This window comes from Camelus bactrianus, chromosome 14 (genome assembly GCF_048773025.1).
Source record: "Camelus bactrianus isolate YW-2024 breed Bactrian camel chromosome 14, ASM4877302v1, whole genome shotgun sequence".
NCBI lineage: Eukaryota > Metazoa > Chordata > Mammalia > Artiodactyla > Camelidae > Camelus > Camelus bactrianus.
This window is the reverse complement of record NC_133552.1, coordinates 7,659,662-7,679,089: the sequence shown is the minus strand read 5'-3', so window position 1 is coordinate 7,679,089 and position 19,428 is coordinate 7,659,662. Positions and strand designations below refer to the sequence as shown.

Below are 19,428 nucleotides of genomic sequence, written 5' to 3'. Positions count from 1 at the left end.
AACAAATGAACAGAAGTGTGGATCTATCTGTTGGCATAAGTAAATTTAAAACACAGGAATTTGACTGCAAATTCCTAATGTGATACACCTAACATACAAAAGAGAACTACCTAAACAAGTAAACAGATGTTTTTAGGAAACACATTGGTGGTGCTACTACTATTCTGAGACCCTTAAGTATTTATTATGGGATAATTCAAATAATTTATGATGTAATATCATAGTTTTATCATCCTGTGTTATCCCAGCATAGGGAAAAAGAGATACAAATATAAAACTGAAGAGGCTCAATAAAAACCTGGTAGTCCTGAATTTGAACCGAAATAATCAATACAAACAAACAGTGCATTTTATCTTCCCAAAAACTTATTTCAGCCGTGTCCACTGAACTGTCCTACAAAAGTGACCCACACATTAGCAATTAGTACCTACAAAATTCACATTCTGATTTCTTAATACTACTCCCATTAAAAGGCGCCAAGGCTGCCTGAAGAAATGGCTGGTTCCGGGTCCGTGGCAGGACATGCAGAAGATGGGCCTGCTACATTTTCTCATACTAGATTGTGAAGACATTACAAAGATTAGTGCAATTATTCAAAAGGATTCAGAGGTCAACCTGAACAGCCTCCTGGGCATAGATGGGACAATGTGAGCATCAGAGTGATCACTGCAGTTGACTGAAACACAAATACAAGTAAATCCCTGAGTTTACAACGATATCTTTAAGAGACAACAACAGCTAACTGGACACAAGTGGAGGATGCTAGTAAACTCCTCATTCTTTATTTTGAACACTGTTCAATAACACAAAATAATCAAGCACTTATCCTGCCTTTCCTAAATAAGTGTAACACTGGGGAACCAAAGAATAGATGAGACATTCCTCTTTATAAAAGTATTCAGCTAACAAGTGATGAAGGAATGACAGAATATCACCACTGATTACTAAGTATGATCAGTTGCTAACATCATAAAAAAAGAAATAACCAAATATTATGTGCCTCTTGACAGAAAAGCATACCACTATCTACAAAGTGGTCCTGGAGCAAAAAATAGTTGAACCAGAATCTAAGCAGGCCTCTGGATTCAACTATCACTTTACAGAAAGTACCGGAAAACCATTAAAGCACGCCAAAGGCGTACAATTAGCAAAAATCAGTCTATGTGAAACTCTGCAAGAGAAGCAACCTGGTTTCTTTATCAGACACAAAGAAAGAAGAGAACTGAAGGGGAAGCCTACAAGTGACAAGGGACTTCAGAGACTTATCAACCAAAGCAATGTAGAAACCTTACTTGGATTCCGATTCAAAAAAACCAAACTTAAAAAAAAAATTACTAGGTGGGGGGAAGGGGGATTGGTCAGTGGCACAAGGTCCTTCCTGGGTTCAATCCTCAGGACCTCCATTAAAAAAAATTAAAATTAAAAAAAACTATGCTTTCACCTAAAAACTTACATTTTTGAGAAAATTAATTGCATATTATTAGCATTAAGCAATTATTATTAACTGTGTTTGTGATAAAAGTATTGTGATTTTTTAAAGAGTTCTTACCTTTTAGAGATACTCAGATATATAGATGAAATATACAGTCTGGGATTTGTTCTCAAATATTAAGGGAATGAGGGAGTGTGTAGCATTATAAATTAAACAAAGAGGCAGTAAGTTACTCATATATAAGCTTGAATAACATGGGAGTTTGTTCTAATATTCTATCTACTTCTATATATGTTTGAAATTTTCAATAAAAGATGTAAAAAACAATTTGAGTCTCACCAAAATGCTATCTTTTTAGTCTATGATTTGTGGCTTCTTTGTGAAATAAAGACACTATTTTCTGGTTGCTTCAGTAACTAAACTCCTCAGATAAGACCTATCTTCTCAGGAATCACTTTACAATACAAACACTCATAATCTCATTTCTTAGTAATCAAGTGAAAAATTACAGGTCAGACACAAGTAAGAATCAACTATGGCTAAGACTTTTTAAGATAGTATGAGAAATTTTAACCTCATCCAATGCGTTGGATACTCATTTAAACAGAAAACAGAAATTAACCAAAACAATAAAGAAGAGAAAAATTACAAGAATTCTGAAGTCCTTGGCAGTCTGAGAAGTTAGTGAAATGTAAATGAAGCAACTACCTTCTGACTGCTTTTTATAATAAAGTTTCTATTAAAAGAAATCCTTTAATCATCTCATTAAATTGATTTTCTTCTTTCAAGATATCTTCCCCTGATGAAAATCATAACCACGCAGAATGCAAAGTTGAAAAATACATAGAAAACACTAGAGAAAAAACTCAAAATTCCACTACCCTGAAAAAATTACTGTTAACATTTTGAGGAACATACGTCTGAAATTTCCCTATACATATATTACATAAATGAGAATACAAGATATTATTTGGCAACATTTTTCACCAATGTTGCAGAGAACCTCCTACGTCAAGTACTGCCAACTACTATCCTTTTCAATGGTCACACAAGCTTTTCAGTGGACAGTTACATCACAACCAATCTAACCAATCTCCTACCGATGAGCATTTAGATGGTCTATTTTTTTTTCTCTACTACAAAACCATGAACACCCCTGTTATTTATCTACTGTTTCTGAGCTTTAAACCTATCCTGTAATCTGCTCTGAGATCACATTTCCCAGACTCTCTCAAGAGCTGGCAGGTTCTTCCAACAAGAGGCACTACAGTTCTTTAGGCCTTCTGTGCAGCAGCTGCACTGCCCTTCCGCAACAGCCAGCCACCCCTACTCTGACAGGTGGGCGATGGTGACAGGGCTCTCCCACCCACCGGGCAGTCCTTAACACCACCACTTCTCCCCAGTTGTTCCACCAGCCCTAAGGGTGGTAGCTGCTTCCCACTAATTCATAATCTCTGGGTTATCAAAGCAACTTTTTGTTCTTTTCATATTTAAAATATCTGTATTATTTATTTATGTTTAAAGTACCTGATGTGGTTTCTGTTTCTCTGACCGGACCCTGAAGCATACAATCATTATGTAGACATCTTTTCTAATTATCTCTGGGGCAAATTTCTAAAAGTGAAACTGCAGTATAAAAGATCACACACATTTTAAGTTGGTATGCATTACTGTATTACCAACCGAGAAAAGCTGCATCAATTAATACTCCAACCAAGAGAGCATCATTGGCATGCTAACTAAGTGTTAGAGCACAGGGGTATTTTCATTTCTTATTTTGGTTTTTTGTGTCCCCTCTCTTTTCTTCTTGGTGAGCCTGGCCAGAAGCACATGGATATTTTTATCTATACTCTCCTCCACTACTCTTAGTAGGTATAAATCATACCTCATGTGACAAAGGATTTCCTGTTTATAAACTTCCTGTTCATTCCCACGCTAGTATTCTGCTGCGAGACATGTTTGTGATTCCTTTGTTAAGAATCTTTATACATTACAAATACTAACCTTTTCTAAAGTCATACACATTAAAAATAGCTTCCCAGATATCAGTTGTGTTTCTTTCAGTATTTCGTAATTTTTGCTTTTATCTAAATAGTATTCTCCCTCATGAAAATATAAGGGCAGAGACTTAAGCTGTCCTGCTCATTTCAACATCCTCAATACCTTATATACAGTGAAGGCTCTATAAATATTTGTTCAAAAAAAGAATTTTTAGAACTCGAATTGCTCAATAATTCATTTATGACTTGGCATTAATGTCCCTTCTCCTACCAACAAGAAAAAAGAAGCTGAAGAAATGTACCGATTACCAATTCTTCTATTAATTTGTTTTATATATATTTAAAATCTTAGATAAAAATTTTGTAAAATGAAATCTTATATAAATAATTTTTAGTTCATCTGGAATATATGTAAAATCAAGTATGCAGTCTCCATTAATTTTTCTTTTTTTATTTTCTACACTGAGGTGGTGTTAGTTATTTATTTTATTTTAATGGAGATACTGGGGATTGAATCCAGAACCTCATCACACATGCTGAGTATGTGCTCCCCACCACTGAGCTATTCCCTCCCCCCTAATTATCCTTTTAAAACAGCTTGTCAGTTATTTATTTGGATAATTTAAGTTTTCCTAATTTCCTCATTAAATATTATACTCTTCCACAATGTTATAGAGTTGTATTGGGTTATAAATTTCTTGTATACTTTACTTGTAAATCTTCTGATTCTTACATACTTATTTTGGCTATCTTTTTTTTTTTTTAGTAATTTTTCAGTTGATTGTCTTGGGTTTTTCCAAGAAATATGATAAGTTTGTTTCCTCCAATACCTGCACCTCTTATTTCATTGTCTCACGTAATTATATTGGCTAATGATTCCAACATTCCAAAACAATGCTAAATCACATCAGAGACAGTGTATTTTCTCATTTTGTTCTTGATTTTACTGGGAATGCTTCTAGTGTTTTACAACATGATAGTACCTATTGGCATGAGAGGTGTGAAGGCATTTTTATCCTATTTTATTAGGTTTAATTATAAATACCCTGATTTTCTTTTTTATCAGAGGCCTTTTCAGAAACTGTCAAAATGATCTATTGTGTCTTTTTCCTTTTACTCACTTATATAATGAATTATAACACAAATATTAGGCTTACTAATAGTAACTCTCTTCGTATTCCTGGAATTAACCACATTTGGCCATAGTATATTCTTGTTTTAATGTAGTAAACTCTATATGATAATATTTTATGTACAATTTTTGCACCAATATTAGTAAGATGTGTCTTAGTTTTCCTTTGGAGGGATATCGTTTATCAGGTTTTAGCATTCTTGCCAGTTACCTTGGCTTTGTAAGAAATAATCTACATGCTTTCTTCCCGCCATGCTGTGAACAACTGAAAATAAGAATTCCTGGTTTTTTGTAGATCTGAAATATCTCCTTTAACATAACTTTTATTGGCACTTATTACATTATTAATAGTAGTAAAGGGTAATTTTTCCAAATTCTTTTATAAGTATGGCCTATTAGGTTTTTTCCCTTCTCTTGTCTTGAGCCAATTTTATTTACCTACATCACCCTTAAAAAAAAAAAAATCCAGGTTTTCAAATATCTAAAACAGAGATACAGCCACATCTAAAGCTTAAATACTGAGAGTAGAATGGTATGAAAAGACAAATCAGAGATATGCAAACAAGAAGAAAACAAAAGTTGGATTTGGAGGCACAAGCAAAACTGAATGCAAAGGGGAAAAGCATACAACTTGGCAGACAGAGTGACCTCACAATAAAAAGGCGTAATACATTTCCTAAATCCTTGAATCCTAAAGAACAGTCTTCATTTGCCCTTACTTAAGCACAACTTGACTAGTTAGCTAACGCGTTACATTCTTTTTATCCATCAAAACTCTCTAGCTGTTGAATCATTAACTTCAGAAATCTTAAGTGGTTGAAAAGAAATAAGCTGGTCTCATGACTTTTCCATTGTACATGATCCACTTTTTTTCTTGATATTTGGGGCACCACTTCTGTAATCTCTGAAAATTCAGTAAATTCCATCAGGATATTATCCTAAAACATGAGCCTTCTTGATCTCTAGGTTATGTTTTCATTCATTCTAAACAAGTTTACTATTATTTTTAAGAAATATTTTCCATTTCCCATTATTCTGTTCTATTCTGCACAGAAACCAATTATGGCTTTTCAATATCTGCAATTCCCTTTACTTGCCTCCATTTCTTTGCCCACTATTTCTACATTCTATGCAGTTTCCTCAAGCTCAAATTCTACCTTCCTGATTACATCTTCTTTATTGTTCACTCTGCTCCTTGCTGTTTATAATTACATTCTATAATACAAATACGTTCTTGCTCTTCTTTATCCTTAGTTCTGCCATTTCCCTTTTTATGTTATCTTATTTTTGTTCTCTCTTTTTTTCCATGTCATTTGCTATTTAACTTTCTTGGCAGTTTAGAACAACAGTCAAAATCTTCTTTTGTCCTACAAAAGTTCAATTCTTCCGAAGTGTTAATCAGCTATCTTTTTAATGTAAAAATATCTGCATAGGTTTCATGTTTGTTAATTTATTTGCATTCTTGTTAACTCATCTTTGAATTAGAGAAATTATCTCTGGCTCTGCCATTCAAACAAAAACGCAGATAGTGTCTCCCTGATGACTGAACAAGGAACACTTGTCTTAAAAAATTAACATCAAAGCTCCCAACTCAAAACTACACCTGCTTAATCAGCTGGATAAGTAGCATGCAGGAGGGAGTTGGGACTAAAGGTAGTGAGCGCTTTATTTCTGTGTAATTTCTCTCCAAGTGTGCTTGAACTCTTCCACTGAGACCCAGCTCCACTTGGACAATGGCCATATCTATGCTATAAAGTGACTCTAAATTTTGGCACATCTGCCTACTCTGGGGTAAGCCAGACTTCTGAGAGACTTGCTGAGTCAGAATGAAACCCATAATTCACCATCATTTCAGTTTAGTGGGTCAGCACTTTATTTTTTTCTGTTCCTGTAAAGTTGGTAATAAGACATTTGCTTTATAATTCTACTCTAAACCTTACCTCACCTCTAAGCTTTGCTCCTCCTGTTAAGAAAAAGAGGTCAGCACAAAGAAAAATGGTATGACCAAAGTCTTTCCTTTAGTTCTATTCTAGCTGGTTTTCCTTATTTCTCTCAAAGCCTGCCCATACCTCAATCTCCTCCCTCTATATTAGCAAATGACAGAACACTTACTAAACATTACCATATATACCAGATTCAGGGATATGTGTATCAGTTGTGAATGTTCTCACATTCAATTCAATCTAAATGGCTTATCTAGCACCAGTTCTGTTCAGTCTTAAGTCACTTCTACTTAGATACATTTTTCTTTTGGTTCTTTTAAATGTTATGTGAATTCAAAGGAAGATAATTTAATAAACATTCATTTAACTCTATCATTTTTCCTCAACATCAAATCACCCAATTTAATAATTTAAAACATAAAATCTGCACACATATTTTATCTCCTGGAAGACATATACTGTGAGTTATTCATTGGGAACAGTGCACACACACAGCAGGTATTCATTATCAGTTGAGTTAATTCTCCTCATGAGAGACATCTGAAATATACTCAGCATATAAATCAAATAATTTTAGGTACTTCAGTTCCATATTAAAGCAGCATATGTTTTAAAATGCCCTTGTGTGTTCTAAAATTTCGACCTTGCTCTTATAGTTCTCCTACAAATATATCAAACAATGTTTCTTTAAAAGGTACAAGGAAAGTCAATCTACAATGAAAATAAAAACTTCCACTGAATAAATCAAAATAAAACTTGTTCGAAGCTCTAATCAAGAAAGGAACTGTGTCCTAATGGATATGGCACTACAGGCACTGCAAACAAACAAGCCTGTATTCAAATCTTCACTCTGTTTCTTGCGAGTTATATGACCTAGAACCATTCAGCTCAAGTAAACATTAGATTCCTCATTTGGAAGATTAGGGTAATTCCCACACTTCACCGAATTGTTACAAGGTTTAAATGAGATAACATAATAAGTGCATATTCTGTAAATGGTATAGAGTTATATACAGCTTATACATATACATATACCTCCAAACTCTGATCTCTGACCTGGATAGGAGAGTCATAGCTCCATTCCAAAGGGAAATTCATGCCCTAGACTCCCTTAAAAATTAATAAGTTAGTTCTAAACAGTAAAGTTTCTTACCCTTGCCAAAGAGCATAACTGTTAACAAAATGCTGGTATGTTTCAATTATCATTTAATTAATGTTTTCGTCCCATGTATCAAGTTTCTAGAATTAAGTTCACATGAACAGGAAGGAATAACAAAAAGTGTACCTGAGCTTCTAAAAACTAGCTCTGTCCACAGTCTCTTTCTGAGGAAAAGCACCATAGGTAACTTTTCAACATAAAGACGCGTGGTACCCTAACCACTAACCAGACCAACGAGGCAGAGGTAAAACCGATCACCAGTGACTATGGCAATGCCAGGACCAACTATCAGATATGCTCTCCAGGAACGTGGAGGAAAGATGTACATAGTGAAGCAAGCAGGGATCCATAAACAATAAAGATTTATTATTATAGAATTTTGAACAATAACTAACCACTATTAGAGATCTCCAGGTCAACAGCACAATTTCCAATTCTTGGAAATACCAGGACAAAGACATGCGCACACACACAAACACACTGCTGTCAGGATGCTTATTCTGTGCTTCCCTGCTTCCCTGCATCAAATAAAGTACTATTTCTGAAAATTTTCAATCCAATATGCATAATCACAGAAAGAAGTAAAGAGTGCTATGGACAATCCTTTGGAATTTCCCAATGGACCTTAAATTCACATGAATTGTTTATTCTATGCCATAATATGCCAAGGAACTGTTTTATTGTAAAACCATTTTCATTAAAATCTTTAAGCAAACTAATACTTCAAAAAGAAATGTCATGTTCACTCCACTAAATTTCTGATCTTCTATAATTTTTCATTAATCTAAAATACCAATCAATGCTTCTTGTGGGAAATAAGAATCTAAACTGAACAGTACAGATTTAAGATAACCTAGACATTATTTCATCAAAACTTAAACGATTCAAACTACACATAAATCAAGAAACAGTAAGTTACTTTTCTATCTTCCAGAGTATCTATCAGAATAAACTCAACTCACGATCTGATGTGTGGGAAATCCTCTTCAATTTTGCTTCCTGTGTTTTTGAAAATCTGGAGTGCAGCTTCTGCTACTTTTTCATCATCCATTTTCAGACAAGCCAAGAGAGACTCAAATGTTTCAGCAGAATGAAACGAGATGGGATGTGTAAATGAGAGTACCTAAAAAATCAGTCATTAAAAAATTGATCTGTAAATCCTTTTCACCTTTATAATATAAATCTATAATATTACATATTAGAAATACAAATCAAAATACAAAAATAATTATGCTAAAAAATAAGAGCACTATAAATAAAATTTAAAACTTACTCAAATATATAACAGAAATGTTCTTGTGTAGGAAAACTGCACAATTTAAAGAAACTCTTCAAAATTAAATTACACATTATTATAATTCTATTCAGAATAATTTGGATTTGGTTAATGTTGAGGGGGGGACTGGAGGGAAATGAGGGTAGGAGACAAGTAAAATAAGAAGATAGAATTTAACAAAATAACTCTTTTTCTAAATAAAGGTCATTAAAAGAGATTACCTAACAACATTTTTTGAAGAAAATAATCTAGGGAAGGAACAGGGTAAAACACCAAATAGCAAAAAGATATTATAAGGTTACAATAATCAAATCAACATGGTACTAACATTACAAGAAACATAAAAAAGAAAAACGAAAGCAATAAATAGACTCTAGCATATATAAGAATTTAATATCATACAGAGTGTAACAAATTATAAAGAAGCCAACAAAAAAAGTGAGAATGGATGGGATTTTTAGTAAATAGTTTTGGTAAAAGTGGGTAGCTACTTGGAGAAAATCAAATTAGACTCACCCTCACAATACACATTTTTAAAATAAATTTTACAGGGGTATGTTTCAGACTTAAAAGTCAACTTTGTCAAGACAGGTACCTTACACAGAATTATACAGAATACGATTTCTCGGTAAAGGAATTTGACAAATATTATCTCTCCAAGAACTATGAAATGGTCATTCTCTTTGACCCAATAATGCCCTTCTAGTATTACAAAAAAAAAAAAAAAAAAAAAGACAATTGATCGTAGATATATTTATTTTTAGCAGTGATTATAAGAATAAAATTAGAAAAATCTAAATATCCAACAAGAGGAAAATAGGAACAATATGATACCCCAAAATTGAACTAATCACTATTCCAAAAAATGATTATTATTATTTTTACTATGAGCCAGACATTGCGCTAAGACATTAAGTTCATGATTTAATTTAGTCCTTGTGCAATAAGTACTATTATTATCTGCATTACAGATGAGTTAGCAGAGGCAATTAACTTGCTCCAAAGCACACATCTAGTAAATGACAGCCAAAAATCAGGTCTGTTTTCTGACACTGAAAAATACTGTCTTAAAAAAAAACACTGAGAAAAATGCTTATAATTTATTATAGGAAAATAGTCAAGATACAAAATTGTACATTCAGTCTAATCTCAACTATATAAATATGTACATTTTTATAAAGATTAAAAGCAAACAAAAGAAATGTTTATGTATGATGCCTTATAAATATTTTGTTCTTTATGATTTTATATTTTCTAAATTAGTAACAATTAACTGATATTTTTGCAATCAGTAAAAGGTGGTAGTATATTTTAGCTACATAACACATAAAATGGACATTAAAAAAATTTGGCTCCTTCTGTGGTAGAGCTAGCACTTTCTTTGCTCACTAACGGAACCTTCAAAAATTCTTAACATAATTAATACTAGGCTATGGTACACAATTTAAACCTGAAAGTATTTAGCTTACATGTTAGAATAAATATGCAATTTCAAAATTACCTAAAAGCAATTAAGAAAATTTTACTTTAGGTTCTATAAACTTAAGAAACAAATCCTCAGGATAAAAAATATGAACTATATATATATATGTTTAACACTTGTCTAATGGGGAAGTTAATTTGACCTAAAGCATATTTACCTTAAGCAGTTCAAGACCTGCCCTGATGGCTTGATCAGTTGGAACACCTTCATCTTCATCATCTGCTGTTCCATCTATTGATTTGTTCACTTGCTTTATAAGAGCACTGAAGTGTGACAAAAAAATTTTTTTTTCATTTTTTAAGTGTCTTTTATCAGCAATGTTTAAGAAAAACAATCCTGAATATTTTCTATATAGACTACATCTAAAGCATATACAAATTTGATAAAGCTGTTTCCCAACCATTATGGCCAAACAAAAAGCTGTAATAAATATTTCGAGATGCTTCTTTTTTGAAAAAGAATTTTCCTTTGTCCATTCACATCAGGTCAAAATGTTATTTGATTTGCTGTTTATTAATGCTATATTTTATTCCTGTATTTTTCACAGAAGGCCTATGTCCAAATATGTGAATGATAATAGACGTTTTCTAGCTACCTAAAATTCATTATTGCTCCAGTAACTAGAACCATGAATACTGAAACAAAGAAAAAACAGCAACAATAAGCACTTTCAAGCCATTAACCAAAATTACCATGGGTCAGGCACTGTTATAAGAGCCAGAAAAGCCTGCTCCTGAAAGGTGTAAAAGCACCAGGCAACAGACAGATAATATATCCTCACTAGAACATTAGAAAAGATGAAAAAGGAAACACAATGTTTTGAAACTTTCTTCTTAAAACAAGCTTATGTGATTTTTAAAATAAACATTTATAATGCACTGTCAATTATCTAAAGTAATCTTCACCCTGATAGGTATTTTTTTAACAAAAAAACAAGTAACAAACACCAGGTTAGAGACATATTATATACCAAAATACAAGAAAATTCAATTATTCAATGTTCCTCAAAATGTTTAATGGATCTATGTTCCTACAAAAATACTATGTACTCAAATTTAAGGTCAAGCTCAGAGTCGAATGTATCTTGTACTCCCTTGCAGGGTCCTCTTAAATTTATCATTCCCTTAACAGTTAATATCTTGAAGGATGCTTTCTTTCCTTTTCCATCTATTTTCCCTGATTAACTGATTCTCATAGTTCAAACTATCCCAAATAAAAATCTTCAGCCTGAATCCTCTTCCCATAATTTCAGCAGCCCCAAGATTTTTTACTTAGTGTACTGCAGGAATGAAAAATAACATATATCCAAAATTAAACTCATTATTTTCTTTTATGAATAAGAGCATGAACCTCTCAGTCTAGTGAGAGAAGGCCAAAGGCCAAAAGTAAGTAAACAAATACATAAAAAAGATAATCAAGGAACAATTAGGACTTGAAAGAAGGCCAAGACAAGAAGTGAGGTTTGTTAGCCAGAGTAGTCAGGAAAGGCATTTCTGAAGAGGTACAACTGAGCAAATAACCAAAGAACAAGAGATAAATATAAAAAAATCTGTTAAAAAGCATCAACCTGGAAAACCAAAGACATTCAATTGAAAAACTATTACAAAATACTAAGAGTTCAATGAGGTGACACCAACAAAATACTAAAAATCAACAGTGCTTTTCTGTATCAGCCAAAGCCAACTAAAAAAAATACAGGGGACGAGGGGAATCTATTTACAAGTCGTCAAAAAATATAAAATAATTAGGAATAGAATCTGCATATAAATTCTAAAATTATATAAAGGGAGTACAGAGATTCGAAAAAAATCAAGACAAGTATTTGTGTAAGACGGAAACACAGTATTATACAAATAGCATTTTTCACTAAATCTGTAAGTATCTCAGAGGAACACAACTTGGTGTGGGACAAGATTCAAAAGATGCATTCTATAACTCAGCTGGAAAAATTAATTAATGTTTGGGACAGCCAGTAAGTTTTAGGGGAGCTAGGATGAAATAACTTTCTCAATGAGATAAAAATGTATCATAAAACCCTCAAAAGAGAAAGGAACAAAAGCAAAAATCCAGTAGAGCCCAAATATTAAAAAAATTTATGCTATAACAAGGGAATATCCTAAATCAAATGGGAAGGAATCAATTTTTCAATAAATGGAGTTGATAGAACTAGCAACAGGCTTTTAAAAAAGGATGGATCTCTACCTCCACATTACACTGAAATGATTTCCAGACCAATTAAAGATTAAATGTTAAAAAAAAAAACACCAAATATGATATAAAAGGCAGAACAAAATCATCAAGGAAACGAATGATAGATTTTATAATTTACTATTTATTAAGGTCAAGCATAAATTTAAAAGTCAATCAAAGTGCTTAATAGTCTTATTTTATAAAGTATTCATATAATAAGAAAAAGACAATTCCTCCAAGCCCCTCACAGAAAAATAAAAATGCAATTAGCCAAAAAACACATGGAAAAAAAATGTTCAACTTTATTTTTTAACGAGTACCATCTATCTACAAGATGGCAAAGACTGAAAAGGTTAACAGCTACTATCAGGAAGTGTTAGGTGAACTGGACACTCACTGACCACTGATGGGGACTAAGAGTGGAATCTTTCTGGAGGCCCATTATACAGTGTAGTGGTTAACCAAGAAGGTGCTGGAGCTAGACTTTCTCAGTTTCAATGCCACCAGCTACTTCCCAGCAGCGGGAAACATACTCGGCATCTGCGTAACTCACTGTCCCTTACCCATAAAATGGAAATAATAGTATTTCTTGCCTCATAAAGTTAAGAAGTAAATGAGTTAAAACACATAAAACATTTAGAATCATCCCAGGCACATTATAAGCACCAACAGCTACTACCTGTTATTATTATTTATGTTTAAACATATCTTCTATATCACCACTGGCTAAAGTCAAAGACCTGCTTTGGTCCTCTGTCTCTGTTCATAATATGTATTATTTCTGGAAACTTTATCTTAACTTTCAAACATACTACAATAAACAGATTTTCTTATCTTTCTGTAATTTTTCTATTGTTAAAAAAAATTCCAAGGTTCTGTCCATGATCTTTTGATCTTCTTTCTACACAATCTTGCTCCGGGAACTAACCTATACTCACAGTTTCACATTAAATTCAACTTGCCTTGATTAAAAAAATTTGTCATGTCCAAATAAGAAGCATGCCCTTTCTCACCAGCTCCCTTCCTTCATTTCAAGGTATTATCATTCTCTTCATCATCTGGACTTGACCCCGTATACTTCTGACTCCTCCTCCTTTTTATTCCCCATTTCTAGTAAGATGACCCATTTTTTTAGGTTTTTCTTTTAAAATCTTCCTCAAATATGTTCTTTCCTTTCCATCCTACCACTACCATCCATAGATAGTTACCAGTCTCTCTCTCCTACTTCCCTCCTCCTATCCATCACCAATCATTCCAAGTTCTCAACACACCAAACAAACTAAAAGCTCTAAAAAGTTAGATCTTAAAGGCTTTCCACAACATGATCCTGAAGGCTTTTTAGGTCCATCTCATAACACTTTCATACTCCTCCATACTGTAGTTTAAATAGATGGCAGTCATTTTCTTTCTTTTTTAACTGAAGTACAGTAGGTACAATGTGTCAATTTCTGGTGTACAGCACAATGCCCCAGTCATACATATACATACATTTATTCGTTTTCATATTCTTTTTCAAGATACTGAATATAGTTCCCTGTGTTATACAGAAGAAATTTGTTTTTTTAATCTATATATTTTTATATATAGTGGCTAACATCTGCAAATCTCAAACTCCCAAATTTATTTTCTAAATATCCCTGTTCTTTCCTATCCAGTTAGTTTGGCTTATATTAATCTCAATATCTAGAATATCTCATTTCTGTAGAAATAAAATCTTAGCCATTCTTCCTCTCAGGTCAAATACCACCACCTTAGAGAAATCGTCTTTCAGTCCTCTGAACACTATCTGCACCAACTTTATGGAATTATAATATAATCCTGATTAAAACTTTCCTACCTAGAGGAAGTTGATGAAAAGCAGAAACTACGCATTGCTGATACCTAACCAGCATTACTTTAAACGTAAAAGGCATGGGATTATTTATTTAATGAATGAATTTCGGTCTGATTCAGATACTTCCTTGGACTAATACAGAGGGTCCCAGTTGTCTCTTTTGTTTTATTTTTCAAACTGAAGAACTCCTTTAAGTGAAAAATGATGCAAGAGTCCAAAGTGATGAATAGGTATCCAAAGTAGGGTCCCCATACTCAGGGGCGGAGGGGTCCACAGGCCAAAAACTACACCTTATGCCCTCCTCAAAATAAAAAAAAAAAAAAATCCCCAAAGTGGCTTCACTGAGGACAGAGTGTACCATTAGTATTATTTATTTTAGATTCTAATATATATCACTGAAAGATACTACTGATCGCTCATAATCAGTATGCTATATGTATTTTATAAGTGCTTTACTTTTTTCAACCAGTTGAAACATTTTAAGAAATGTGAAAAGAAAAAGAAAAAGAAAAGAAGAAAAGCACTTTTCACACTTTACAAAAGGGAGTACAGACATAAAAAGAAAGTATTTTCCAAGATGTCATAGTCAGATGATATCAAACCTCAAATTTTAAATAAAGGTTGTTTATTTAAACAGTGCTTTAGATACACTGCTTTACAACATGTTCACCCAGTTTTCTTTTCTTGAGGGTAGAAATGCAATTGGTTTCTATTAGCTAACCCATGCAAGCTAACTAAAAAGAAGAATTCCTAGTATCCTACTAACAGATAAAAGCTGGGCTTGGATTGACAACTTTTCACCCAAATTGAAGGAGTACATAAAATTAAAATAAATAACAGGAAAAACTAAATACATACAGATTTATACAGATGAGTGTGTGTATATACACAAAGATATGTATGAATAGCTGTATATACAGATGAGTGCATAGCCATCATGTAAATAAATAAATCTATACAGATGAGTACTCTCTATACAGTAGATACTCAATAATGAGTGACTAAGTGAGGCATGAATGAGTGAACAGTAATGGAAATTCAATATTTTAATATACAAATACCTGATAGATTCAGTATCTATATGCACAGGCGCTATCCTCTCCAAGAGAAACTTGATCATTTCCAGAAAAGGATTTGTAGGCTGTTTGGGGTTGCCCAACTTCTTAGTTATTTCACGCTGTAATACAGATTTTTAAAATATTTTAAAAGTATGTTTAAGTATTTAATTACATTTAAATGTTAAGAACCTATAATAATTAAAACCATGTAGTATTGGTGCTATAATAAACAAATCTATAGGAATTGAACAAGTCTGGAAAACAGATTTAAGAATTTAGCATATTGAGAAAGGTAACATTTCAAGTAATAGGAAAAAGAGAGATTATTCAATATATTGAACATATTGAATGTTGAATATTATTTCAAATTTCAGCAAAATTTCAAACAAATTTCAGCAAATAAAAGTACCAGGGGAGCTTATTAAAACTACAGATTGCTAGGTCTCATTGTGAAGATTCTCATTTGGTAAATCTGGGGTGGAGCCAAGAATCATCTTTTTTTTTTTTTAAAGGCTCTAGGAAGATACATGGGCAATGGATTAAGAAATACTGACATTACTAAACAGTCTCATTGACCTGCAGTAGAATGGGATCTCATAAGCAGGACTCTAAAGGTAAAAACCATGAGGAGGCTCAGTGAGATAATAAAACTATGGTATGTAAAGGACATCATAAACAAAATGAAAAGGGTAAGCTACAACTGAGAAAATTATCTGCAGCTTAACATACAATACCACGACAAACTGACAAATCAATAAGATAAAGACAAACTGTCCAGAAAAACAGGCAAACATGAAAAACACACACTTACGAAAGAAATATAAATGGCTAATACACTCAAGCAGAAAAATGGTCAGACGACCAGCAACCAGTTTTACAGATCCTACCAAAATAACTAAGTTTTGCTTGAGTTTTGCTTATTTCCAACAATGGTACTGGCCAATACTGAATTTATCCTAAAGAAATGAAATCAAGACTGTGTAAAGTTATTTAGCTGTAAAGATATTAAAGTATTCTTTATATTAATCAAAAACTGGGAAAAAATTTAAATGTGTAACATAAGAGGACTCTTCAATAAATTATGATATATATATTCAATGGTGTGCTATGTTGCTATTAAATACAATACTATAAAAGACAAATTAATAGAAAAAGGTAAAATGTACAAAGCTGTATGTATAATATAATCCTATTTTGGCAGGACATACACCATGATATTAACAAACAATTGTCTCGATAGAGGAATTACAGTTTAACTGTACCGTTATTTTTGTGATATTTTCTAAATTTTATATAATAAATACGTATTATTTTACCAAAGGAGACACAAAAAGATTTGGGAGTTTCTTCAAACAGTAGCTCTTTTAAAATTTCTTTCCTTACCACACAACCTTCAGCCTGCTTGCAGGAACATGTTGGACTGACAAGTACTTCTAACTGTTTCCTTATTTTCTCATCATCTTCTAACACCTGTGTGAATTTCTTCATGAAATCCTGAGCCTTACCAGGATCTGGCAAATTTCCTTAAATTAAATCAAAATTCAATAAAAATATAATTTTAGAAATTTCTCAAAATAATAAAAAGTCAGTATTTTTTATTCTTTTTATTACTTTGATGAATAATCCTAACTTACAAATTCAGTTTAATTCAATAAAATAAAAATTGTGGAGCACCTTCAATAGTAAATTTTCACAAACAGAAATGTTTCCTAGAAACATAAAATAAGATCACCGTGAAGGACCATCTATGCAGGGAAAGACTGAAATGGCTATTTCTAAATCACTTCTTATAATATCTAACGGCATTAAATGTCAACCTGAATAATACCAATTTTATTACTGTCCCCTTGAGCTTGCTGCATACATTGCTGTTTTGTAATTCATAGCAAGATATCAATAAGTTTTACCTTTAAGAAACTATTTTCCTTTACTGCATTGTTTATTGTTAAACCAGCCAGAGATGATTCACACACACATGCATGCTGAGCAGCATGTTCCAGGTGTTACTGCTGCATTTGCCAATACTGCGTGTGTGAGAAAGGATGAGTCCTTATAGGATCAGAAATGATTTTTACACTACTCTCCTAATATATCATATATCAAAACACTTAACGAAAGCTAATGAAATATTCATTCTAGCATCTTTTTTTCTGGTTACTCACAACTGTGATGGAGAAACTAACTAGGCAGAATACTTCTAATAACTGAAATTGTAATATAGAACTATGGACTGTAATAAAAGTAGTAGAAATTTGTTGAATCTTAAATTATGAACACAGTAAATGCCATTTTCAAATTCATATACAACTTTGAAATTCCATTTTAAGTCTTGGCTAGATCACTGTAGTAAGAAAAATTTCCCTTCTAACTACTTGACTGTGTAACCTTTCCATATTTTTATAATACAAAAATTCTATTGTTCTGTTTGCAAACAGTTTGGAAAATGTCACTTTACAGCCCCTCCATAATGTATATGCATCATATTAAAGGTTACAATAAAGCCTATCATTTCAGAAACAAAACAAAAAGAAAGTGAAATGGGGGTGGAGGAAGGGAGAAGAAAAGGGAGAGAAGAAGGAAGATAAAAGGAGGGGAGAGAGACAGAGAGACAGAAAGCGAGGGAGGGAAACAACAACAAAACTCTTCAATTCAGGATTCTACAAATCTCCCTGACCATGGAACCCTTTTTTCTAACAAAACTATTAACACCTGCAGGATACTAGCATTCCTCAGAACAGAATTTGGGAAATAACTGCACTTACTGGAAAAAAAATGGATAGGGGGTTAAAAATAGAAAACAGGAGATTATCTCCTTTAGGGGATAATGTCCACAGCCAAACAACCAAGGAAATAGTTATTTTAAAAAAGCAATAGCATAAAATCATTTGCTTTAAGTTATCCAAAGGGACTGAAAACTAATTTATGTTAAACTGCCCAGGACTAAAAGATATTTGGGTCTGAAATTCCTACTCATGCTAATAAATCTTCTATCACCTAGTCTAAAACCCAATGAATTAGGCTACTCTTCTCTCCAGTGTCTCAGCATTACTTCCACACACATCTTGCAGTATTTGTTAACATCTCAGAAATCCATCTAAGATCTCTTCATTACTACGGAGTGGAAGGTCAACAGAAGATTTCTCCAGGCGTTTCTGTTTTTCCATCCATATGCTAACCGCAGTGATCTCTGAGGTCAGAAGAAAGCAAATGCCCTGCAAAAACAGCTAATCTTCCCTATTCCTGCGCTGAACAAAGGAGATGGGCTACACAATCTTTCAGTATTCATTGTTAAAGGCAATTAAATTAACATTTTATTTGAAATTACTAAAAGTAAAAAAGCAAATTAGCTTTTTTCCCAAAGGAGCTCTTTTGTAGTTACTAGGTATATCCTTCACTATAAATTTCAGCTTAGAATGAAATTAGCTTCAAATAAATTCACATTAGAGCAAAGCGACACCAAAGAACTGACTAAACAGCAAGTTTATGCAGTAACTTGAATGAATTCTCAAAAATAAGTTTATGTAATAAATACTTTCTCCAGCTCTTGCTCATTTCAATACACAAAAGAAAATACTGTGTCATATGCAAAATAAATGAAAATCAGAAAAAAAAGAAAAGCTGAGTATGTGGGGAAAAATCAATCAAGAACACTTTAATCTTTTCTATATTATCACAGCCTAAAATGCAACTCCATGAAACACTTTACATTATCAGAAAGAAACGTTTCAAATAAACCTTAAATTTTACATACAATAATTAAAATAACTTACTTGTAATAACCATCACTTTTGAAAATATTGCCTTGACACTGGCATCTGTCTGTAAATCACACACAAAAAATGGAAAATTAAAATTTACTAACAACAATCTTCATTATATTATTCAGAAAATTAGGTAAGCACAACCTACTAACCCAAGGC

At 32.7% G+C, this 19,428-nt stretch overlaps 1 protein-coding gene across 6 annotated transcripts in view; it reads right to left on the bottom strand.

Annotated features, from left to right (window-relative positions):
• The window catches only part of PDS5B (PDS5 cohesin associated factor B), a 164,001-nt gene that overhangs the window by 49,860 nt on the left and 94,713 nt on the right, over window positions 1–19,428 (bottom strand). For all 6 annotated transcript variants that reach the window (XM_074378039.1, XM_074378040.1, XM_074378043.1 and 3 more), the window contains exons 15-19: window positions 19,279–19,327; window positions 16,892–17,031; window positions 15,512–15,627; window positions 10,584–10,689; window positions 8,630–8,790 (exon numbers count right to left, since the gene is read on the bottom strand). In XM_074378039.1, the coding sequence (XP_074234140.1) occupies window positions 8,630–8,790; window positions 10,584–10,689; window positions 15,512–15,627; window positions 16,892–17,031; window positions 19,279–19,327 (572 nt within the window). The remainder of the gene's footprint in view (window positions 1–8,629; window positions 8,791–10,583; window positions 10,690–15,511; window positions 15,628–16,891; window positions 17,032–19,278; window positions 19,328–19,428) is intronic.